This window comes from Eretmochelys imbricata, chromosome 10 (genome assembly GCF_965152235.1).
Source record: "Eretmochelys imbricata isolate rEreImb1 chromosome 10, rEreImb1.hap1, whole genome shotgun sequence".
Taxonomy (NCBI): domain Eukaryota; kingdom Metazoa; phylum Chordata; order Testudines; family Cheloniidae; genus Eretmochelys; species Eretmochelys imbricata.
The window spans coordinates 51,671,482-51,681,270 of NC_135581.1; the positions used below are offsets into that span (position 1 = coordinate 51,671,482).

Consider the following 9,789-nt stretch of genomic DNA (forward strand, 5'->3'; position numbering starts at 1 on the left):
TATACCCATGTTCAATTACTGTCATTAACCATGCACTTACAGAGGCTGTGTAGAAATGTATAGAATTGAGGCACCAAGTGAAATTAGTTAAATGTTTTTCATTTACCCCCTTGTGGACATCAACCTGAATCACAAAATCACCATACAGTCTAGCACCAAAAAGTGTGATTGGCTTTATCAGGCTTAAAACACAAATAGCAGGAACTTCAGATCAGTACTGAAGGGATACTGACAAAGCTTTTCAGGGGAGTAAGTGCCCACTAGGTCTGTCTCTAGCCAATGCCATTAGTATCCCACATGAATGCTATCTGTCTCTCCCCATAATAAAATTAACCCTTAGAAAGGACTGGGATATTTGTGTACTACATGAGAATATTTTGTGCAATTTTAGATCGGCTGATTGGCTTGCCTGAGGGCCGAGCTCGAAATCACAACAGACCACAGCAAGTTCCAGTGCTGTCAGGAATCTTCATTGAAGATATAGCTGTAGGAGCAGAGCATACACTAGCTTTATCATCATCTGGTGATGTGTATGCCTGGGGCAGCAACTCGGAAGGACAGGTGTGTACAATACCATGTTTATTTCAGGTGTTCATAAGAATAAGTATAGCTTCCTAGGTGGACTTGGAATCTTTTAGTGAAGAGTAAGTAAAGAAAAATACAATGCAGTATTGGCACTCTTCCCCTCTCCCCAAATTAAAAATGTTATAATAGAGATGATTGAAAATATGATGAAAATGTGTCACATTTTTTGAATTTTTTTACTAATTTCTCAATTTCATCTAATTTTTTTAAACATAAAACTTTTACAACCAATTTGAAACTTGAAAACAAACTAAAAATTTCATCAATTTTTTTTCCATTTGCAAAAATCTAAATTCCAACAAAAAGGTCAAATATGAACATTTTGACCAGCTATAGTTATCAGCAAATTTTCGTGGTCTGTTGCAGTGGTTATTGGCCTGTTCTGGTGCATGACCCAAAAAATGTCCCATGACCCCCTGGTTTCTGTCAAACCATTACAGATTCATGGGACTTTTGGATTTGGGTTATGGGATGGCATTTTGACCATTTTGTGGGTTGCAGATTTAAGCAGGAGGCTTGAAGTGTGTGAAACTGGTGGTCTGAGGATAGTAGAGGGATTGGTACGTCGGCATTGTTGGGGTGAGCAGGCTCTTTTGAATTAATCCCTAAAGGGAAAGCTTTGGGCTTTCTCTGTAGTGAAAGTATTGTATTTTTATGGAGGGTAAACATTCTTTGGTTTAAAAATAATATAGTCTGGATTCTAAAAGACTGTTAGTTCTATATGTCTTCTGCTGCAACATCAATGATTTATAACTTTTATACAGTTATTTATATCTTTTGGTTTTAGAATATGAAATTCAAATGGGATTCAGTAGGAAAAGCTAATACATGCAATAAATGTTTGTCTTTTACAGAGGATACATTTTAAAAGCCTATTGTGGGAATTTATATATTAGAACCAAAAAAACCCCAACTTTAAATGGCAAACACAGAAATAATAAAACACAAATAATAATCATTATTAAACAAACAGTCATTATGAGCCATTGAATCACAAAATGTATATTTTTTTTATTCTGCAAAATACTACGTACAAAGTTGGTCACAAATCATAAACCATTAGTCAGTCTAAAAGCTATCAGGTATGTAGGTCACATTTATGTGGAATAGCTTATCCTTTTTGTATTTAAATGTTGTCATATTCATGAAATGTGATCTAGCAGATGTAGGCAGCTATTTTCTTTAATCATAGGTGTAATATTATATTAGAGGAATATAGCTAGTAAATGCTATATCACATTCTCTAGTAAAAGCATATGTTGAGAGAGTCATCTTACCAGTTTTCATCTCCTATTCCTTTTGAACATCTGCTTAGAGAATTTTGCAAATAATAAAGCTAATTTTTGGTCCCATTAGTAGAATCTCATGATGCATCCTTTTTTAAATCTCCTGTAAATTGCTAGCTTGGACTGGGCCATACCAACCATGTCAGAGAACCAACCTTAATAACTGTTCTACAAGGAAAGAATATTCGACAGATCTCAGCAGGACGTTGTCACAGTGCTGCATGGACTGCCCCACCTGTCCCACCGAGAGCTCCAGGTGAAGAATAGATAATTGCTTGTATTTTAATTTTATTCTGCTTTTATGAGCTTTTAGTGCATGTCCACATACACAGTATTATACAGCAAGAACCTATTAAAATTTGTATGCAGTGTTATTGTAGCTGTGTCAGTCCCAGGATATTATTCGAGAGGCAAGGTGGGTGAGGTAATATCTTTTATTGTCTATTAAAATTTGTTTCACTGTAGGCCCAAAACTGCTTCCACTGTAGCCCACAGGAATTTTGCCATTAGCTTAAAGAGGAGCACGATCAGGCAGTTCACGAAATAATTTCCTCTTTTCTGTGGTAGGTGTGTCAGTGCCTTTACAGCTTGGTTTACCTGATGCCATTCCACCACAGTATGGGGCACTGAAGGAAGTGAGCATTCATACAGTGAGAGCGAGACTCAGACTGCTGTACCATTTTTCAGACCTCATGTACTCTTCTTGGAGATTACTTAATCTCAGCCCCAATAACCAGGTAAAACATTATTTTGAAAAGAGTTAACAAATTTATTTTTGTGCCTTGTCACCAAAGTGTTCTCCCCCAAAATCCAATTCTGGTAATAGTGCTCTCTTGTCTTTGTGTCTGTGGAATAAAAACTTAATTAAATCAATCTCTCCCCAAAATAGTTTTAATAAAGTCTGATTTATGTGAATCTTGACATTTCAGTATCTTAATGTCATAAACCCATTAGCCTAACATCTATAACTGGTGAAAAACATTTTGTAAGATTCTGGTAAGGCTAAAATCGTTTTTCCTGTTATTTTTTTTGTATATTTTCATTAATTTCTGAACTATTATGAGGAAAGTTCAGGTAGTATTTAATTATGGAGATTCTTATTCCAGAAGTATTGGAATTAATATGAATAAACAAAAGCATTTTATGTTTATGAATATGCTGCTGTATTACAGAACAGCACATCTCATTACAATGCTGGAACATGGGGAATAGTCCAAGGACAGCTAAGACCCTTATTGGCACCAAGAGTCTACACACTTCCCATGGTACGCTCCATAGGAAAAACCATGGTTCAGGGGAAAAACTACGGGCCTCAAATTACTGTAAAAAGAATATCGACCAGGTCAGTATTGGCTCCTTTGTGTTTGTGAAAGATTTGATGTCAAGCCCTAAGTCAACCCACACAGTGGGTTAATACACGGTATAGGGATGTGATTTCTAAAGCATGCTAATATATTGTGCATTAATTGGTCTATGTAGACCCTGCTATAATGTACCAAAAGCTCTCTCTCATGCGCTTTCCGTTAAAGTGCACTCTGGAACCTCTAGTGCGCACCACGAAGGCTCTGTTTTGACCAATTAACACACAACATTTTAGTGTGCTTTAGAAATCAGCCCTGTAGTGCACATTACCCTACTGTATAGACAAGCCTTTAAAGTATACAAAAGTGATCTTTCTATGAACTACATTTTCTGTCACTTTCTTTTTCATTGAAGAGGTCGGAAATGTAAGCCTATTTTTGTACAAATAGCAAGACAAGTGGTAAAGCTGAATGCTTCAGACCTTCGCCTACCTTCCCGTGCCTGGAAAGTGAAATTGGTTGGAGAAGGGGCTGATGACGCCGGGGGGGTGTTTGATGACACTATTACAGAAATGTGCCAGGTATGACAAATGTTTTAAATATCTTAAAGCACACAATTTGTTTTTCAATTCCTATGACCACTTCCTGTTATGCAGCACTTTGGCCCAAATCTTCTCATCTGATTCCCAGCCTGTGTACTAGTGTGTGCACTGGGTACCTGCATGAAGGAAAGAAATCCTTCTCCTTGGACCATACCTTCGAGTGGCAGCAGTTCTGAAGCTACACCAGGGCCACCATGCATCTTCCACAACGTGGGGGGAGGACAGCAGATCTTGCATAGCATGTTAACTCTTGATGATGGTGCCATTAAATGCTGTTACTATAGTATGTACATAGGTATTCTGTGCTAGCTTCAGAAATGCAGCAAAATCAATTTAAATAAAATACCATCACAAATGAGACACAGATTTCTGGTTCTTAGATTATTCTGTTGTTTTCTTCTAGTTTTATCATGGTAAAAATATTTACCATGTGCTGATTTCCTAAAAAATAAAATTCAAAATACTACTGCTGGCAAAATTATCATTAAGATAATACAATGTGCTGAACTATAATATTTAAGAAGCACTTTATATTTCTATTTTTAAGGAACTTGAAACTGGTGTGGTAGACCTGCTTATTCCTTCCCCAAATGCTACTGCTGAAGTAGGCTACAATAGGGATAGGTAAGTTGGACAGCATTTCATCTTACTACAGGATATTAGCTGACAAAATGGAAGAAAGAACTTCCTGTAATAGCTGTTTGACAAATGTTGAGGCTTCTTGATTGCTCCTTCTTCTTTGAGGCTTCTTGATTGTTCCATCTGCACTTTTCTTTTTCACCCTTGTATGTAGGGGTTATTTCAAGGTGAGGGAAAGTGCAAGGCCAGGTAATGGTTCCTAAGAGGTAGCTCTACAGCTAGGTTTGCTGGAGCATAAATTAAAGCAACACTGAAGGTGCTCTAGCTCAGTGGTTCTCAACCACCTCGAAGCAGGGCCAGCGCTAGACTCGCCTGGGGCTGCCTGGGACCCTGAGCCCTGACACCCTAGGGCTGAAGCCAAAGCCTGAGCAACTTAGCTTTGCAGGGGCTCCTGTGGCATGGGGCCCCAAGCAATTGCCCTGCTTGCTACTCCCTAATGCCAGCCCTGGTTTTTATATGCAGAAACCAGTTGTTGTGGCACAGGTGGGCTGTAGAGTTCTTATAGTATGTTGAGGGGCCTCAGAAAGAAAAAGTTGAGAACCCCTGATCTAGCTTGTGGCTGGAGCCAGTTTGGCTCTGGCAACTTTCAGGATTTGGGAAGAAAGGGCAGAAAGATCACATCAATCTACCTATTCTCCCCTTCTCCAGATTTGCAGAACACTGCTATGGTGAACTTGGGGATCTTGCATATAGATCTTGCATCCCTGCATATAGCTGTCTTTTAACTTGAAGCAATATGAAGAAGTGAGAGGTTGGTTTTACTGAAGCCTTTACATTGTTTCTGTTTTCTTTTAGGTTTCTTTTTAATTCTTCAGCATGTTTAGATGAACATTTGATGCAGTTTAAGTTCTTAGGCATTCTGATGGGCGTGGCTATTCGTACCAAGAAGCCTTTAGATCTTCATTTGGCCCCAATGGTTTGGAAGCAACTTTGTTGTATCCCACTTACTTTGGAAGATTTAGAGGAGGTGGACTTGCTGTATGTGCAGACCCTCAACAGCATTCTTCACATTGAAGACAGTGGGATTACTGAAGAAAATTTCCATGAGGTAAGCTATGGAAATATGCTTCCTCCCTCTCCACCACAAATCTTCTGAATCCAGTTGTTTTTATAGACTGACCTAATTACAATGCACTAATTTAAAAAAAATACTGAGGTGGCATTTATACTTTAAGGTAACAGACACCTCATAACTGCCTCTGATGGATATAACTATGAATATCAGATTATTGCTAAGTGACTTAACGGTAATTTTTAATTCAATTCTTTACCCAAATATCTTATGCTGCACAATACTTTTTCTTTTCTGTTAATAGATGATTCCTCTAGATTCCTTTGTAGGCCAAAGTGCTGATGGTAAAATGGTTCCCATAATTCCTGGTGGGAACAGTATCCCACTTACCTTTTCAAACAGGAAAGAATATGTGGAGAGGGCAATTGAGTACAGACTTCATGAAATTGACCGCCAGGTGAGAATCTCACTGAACTCGACCTATTTTGTTAACTGGATGGTGACCATCACAATATGCCAGAAATAACAAAGGTTTTGGTTTATACATTTATTGGATTTTTCCTCTGTGTTTTTTCAAATAATTTGTGAATCATTTTTAAATTAAATCTGATTCACATCTCAGCTGTTACCTAGCTGTCTAGAATGTCAAGAAAGACCACAAGAGTACTGAAAAACTGAGGACTTGCTTTATATTCATCTGAATTGTCCCACTGAGATCATTAAACTGACTGGGAAACTAAACAGATCACACAGAAAGCTCAGCACCTTTAACCCTGCATTTACAGCAGCACATAATCTGGCACATGTCATTGGGAAGTAATAATATTTGTTTAACTTATTAATGGACTGTGGATATATTTTTACTTAATATTTACCTTACCTGCTTTTGACTAGTAACTGTAAACACTTCAATAAGTGGATTGAAAAAGTAGGTAATAATCTATGTAAATACTTTTGTATCATCTGCTGAAAAGCTATTTTGTGACTTATACAGTAGCATTATGTGAATCAGATGAGAGCCTTGTGTCTTAATACAGCAACATTACATTAGGGAACTAATTTTCCTCTTTCTCCAAAGATAGATGCACACAAGGTCACATGGCTGTTCCACTTTAGGGCAGTAGCCCTCTCAATACTGACCCCAAGACCTTAAGTCTTTCAGATCAAAGATAGACTTTTTTTTTAACATGGTTTCATCCCAGTCCTAGCAGGATGCTGGCAACAAAGTTTTTGGTTTAGCAGACGCTCATTTGTGTTGATAACTCTACCACTTTTTTAGATGGTTTTATCTGAGGTTTTTTTCTTAGCATGAAAGTGCTATAAAATCATTTTGGTCAAAGATAATTCTCTGCAACACATCAACAATTTTTGAGGGGGAATGTTATCCTTTGAAGGGAGCCATATGCATTATTATGTGGTATTTTTGTATTTAGGCAATGACTTAAACTGTACCCTTAGCCTGTTCATCCACATGTGTATTCATTCTCAAAGTCTTAGCTTTTGCATACTGATTGTGTGCTAAGGATCCAAAATAAGTGTAATGACTCCTTTAATAACTATTCTTTTTGTGTTAAAGGTGGCTGCTGTGAGAGAAGGAATGTCTTGGATTGTTCCAGTTCCCTTGTTGTCTCTTCTGACTGCTAAGCAATTGGAACAGATGGTTTGTGGAATGCCAGAAATCTCAGTTGAGGTCCTGAAGAAAGTTGTGCGGTACAGAGAGGTTGATGAACAGCATCAGTTAGTTCAGTGGTTCTGGCATACCCTTGAAGAGTTTTCAAATGAGGAAAGAGTCCTTTTCATGAGGTTTGTGTCAGGAAGATCTCGACTGCCAGCAAACACTGCTGATATCTCTCAGCGATTCCAAATAATGAAGGTTGATAGGGTAAGATGCTATTTTCTTAATATGTTGTTCATTTCTGTCCACTTTAATCAATCCTTTGGCAAAAAGAGCGAAGTTTCACTAACATTAAGCCTGGAGGAATGGAATGAGCTTCTGACTGCTAGAGCCATAGGATTTAATTATATGATATGATAGTGCCTAACATTATAATAAATATGATAGTGCCTAACATTGCATGAATTATAGCATAATTCACTCAGGACTTTGAACATATAAAGTGTAAATGTAATTATTAGGTGGAGTTCAGGCTGGTGTCTAAACAACACAGTGTGAATTATTGTACCATATTTAATCTACAGTAATTTTCTACTACAGTACATTTTCTGATTTAGTATTTTAAAGATTAAAAAAAACAAACCCTAATGAAGTCTTGTTCTATCTCTATGAAAGCGTTCTCAATATACAACATTATAGAATGACTTGAGAAAATGGAAAATAGAAATGGAGCTGCTAAAACTGTTGGCATGTTAATTGCCACCAAATATCACCCTCTTACCCATGTGGAAACCCACTAGATTCAGACACTACCCCAAGAAACACAGTTACAGCTCACTGGCTTCTAATGCATTGGTTGAAAACTGACTGCAGCTATTTCTTAAGATTTAGAACAAATAAAGCTACCTTATGGATATATCTTCATGAAAATTAAGTATTCACATTACAATTGCAACAGTCCTCCTCTGTATTATCATAATATGAAAAGAACCTTAAAAGGGATATTCATGATATTTTGAAAACTAGATAGCAAGTAGACACTGATACTATTTTGCTGCTCCTAATAATTAAGCTCTGCACTTTAATTTCTGTTTAGAAAATAACTTTCTTAATCTTGCATTCAAAAGGTTTGTTTTTTTGGGGTTTTTTTACTTTTAAATTTGGAATAATTGTAATATGTCTGCCTGCATGCCCCCTGTTGTTTCAGTTGGATACAAAAATTTTACTGCTTGGTCTAAATTATTATTTAATATATTGCAGTAGACAAACACCTGGAAGTTCCACTCTTAAAAAAGATGCATGTCATTGGTGGTTGAAATCACTTATTGAGTGGACGGTAGTGGTGGTGTGTTAATTATTTTGGGCTGAACATTTTTATAAAAATATAAGATGGTACTAGTCTTGTCTTTTTTTCAGAGGAATTCTTTACTGCTTGTTGGCTTGATTAATGAGACCTTATTGTGGGTGAGAGAGGCGTGCTTTTTTTAAAGTTTGTTTTTTGGGGCAGGGAAAAATAGTGAATTTGCTACACCTTTTAATTTCCTTTGCAGTCTTAACCATGTCCTACTTTTTGTCCGTTTCCACAGCCTTATGACAGCTTGCCTACCTCACAGACTTGTTTCTTTCAACTGAGGCTTCCACCATACTCCAGTCAACTAATCATGGCAGAGCGTCTGCGGTATGCAATCAATAATTGCAGGTCTATAGATATGGACAATTACATGCTCTCACGCAATGTGGACAATGCAGAGGGCTCAGACACAGATTATTAATTTTCTGTGAACAAAATCATCTTCCTTTTATTACGGATAGTGCCCTAAGTCCAATTCAATGTTGACACAATTTTATGGTAACCATAGATGTTTTAGGAGCATAAACAGACATTAATAAGCAGTGGCCACATTTTAGTTACTCTAAATGTAACAACAAATTAGATGTTTTTTATTTTTTGGTGATTGTTTAAAAAAGGGGGGAGGGGGGGCAAAAAAGTGCAGTCAGTAAGTTTTTTCCATATTTTGGTCACTTTTGATAATTTTGCATGGAGCCATTTTGGTTCATTTTTTGTTGGGAATGGTACATTTGTAAGCCCTCCCAGTGAACATGAAGAGTTGTACATTGTGTATAATTGTTCATTAGCAAGGACAGTTTTACATGAGTAGTCCTATATTTATTTTGTTTTAATTTGAATTGCCTGTGCAGGGTTCCTTATGCGGAGAAAATAAAGCAAATACAGGAATGAGTGGGGTTTTTTTGTGTTTTCAACTGTTTACAGGGTTTATTCAGCATTTATAAATTTAGACTTTTAAACTTCTCAGTTAGCAAATCTGTAAGGATGTTTGAAATAGTGTCAGATAGCTTATTTGCAGATGAAGAGCCATTGTATATGTGGTTACTGTGCATTGCATGTTGAACAGTATACCAGCATTTTAATAACATTGCAACATTGACTTACATCTTGTCTATACACAGTTTTGTCAACAAAAGTCAGCTTTTGTTGACAAGAGTGGAGGTGTACACACTGAACCTCCTCCCACCGATACAACTCCCCTGCTATACCGACATAATAAAACCACCTCCACAAGTGACATAGAGCTTTTTGCAATGTAGTTAGAGTGACGCAGCGTCAGTGTAGACACCTCACTTGGTTATGTTGCCCTAATTGGCCTCCAGGAGGTGTCCCATGATGCTTATCATGACCGCTCTGGTCATCAGCTTGAACTCCGCTGCCCTGAAGGTACACAGGTATGCA

The 9,789-nt window shown here is 37.3% G+C and overlaps 1 protein-coding gene across 1 annotated transcript in view; it reads left to right on the forward strand.

Moving 5' to 3' along the window:
- Positions 1 to 9,280, forward strand: part of HERC1 (HECT and RLD domain containing E3 ubiquitin protein ligase family member 1) — a 214,249-nt gene extending 204,969 nt beyond the window's left edge. Inside the window, exons 69-78 of the mRNA XM_077829256.1 lie at positions 392 to 561; positions 1,989 to 2,127; positions 2,439 to 2,608; positions 3,044 to 3,213; positions 3,588 to 3,753; positions 4,322 to 4,398; positions 5,209 to 5,461; positions 5,730 to 5,882; positions 7,002 to 7,307; positions 8,627 to 9,280. Of these exons, the coding sequence (XP_077685382.1) occupies positions 392 to 561; positions 1,989 to 2,127; positions 2,439 to 2,608; positions 3,044 to 3,213; positions 3,588 to 3,753; positions 4,322 to 4,398; positions 5,209 to 5,461; positions 5,730 to 5,882; positions 7,002 to 7,307; positions 8,627 to 8,812 (1,790 nt within the window). The 3' untranslated portion in view covers positions 8,813 to 9,280. The remainder of the gene's footprint in view (positions 1 to 391; positions 562 to 1,988; positions 2,128 to 2,438; positions 2,609 to 3,043; positions 3,214 to 3,587; positions 3,754 to 4,321; positions 4,399 to 5,208; positions 5,462 to 5,729; positions 5,883 to 7,001; positions 7,308 to 8,626) is intronic.
- The last annotated feature ends 509 nt before the right edge of the window (positions 9,281 to 9,789 follow it).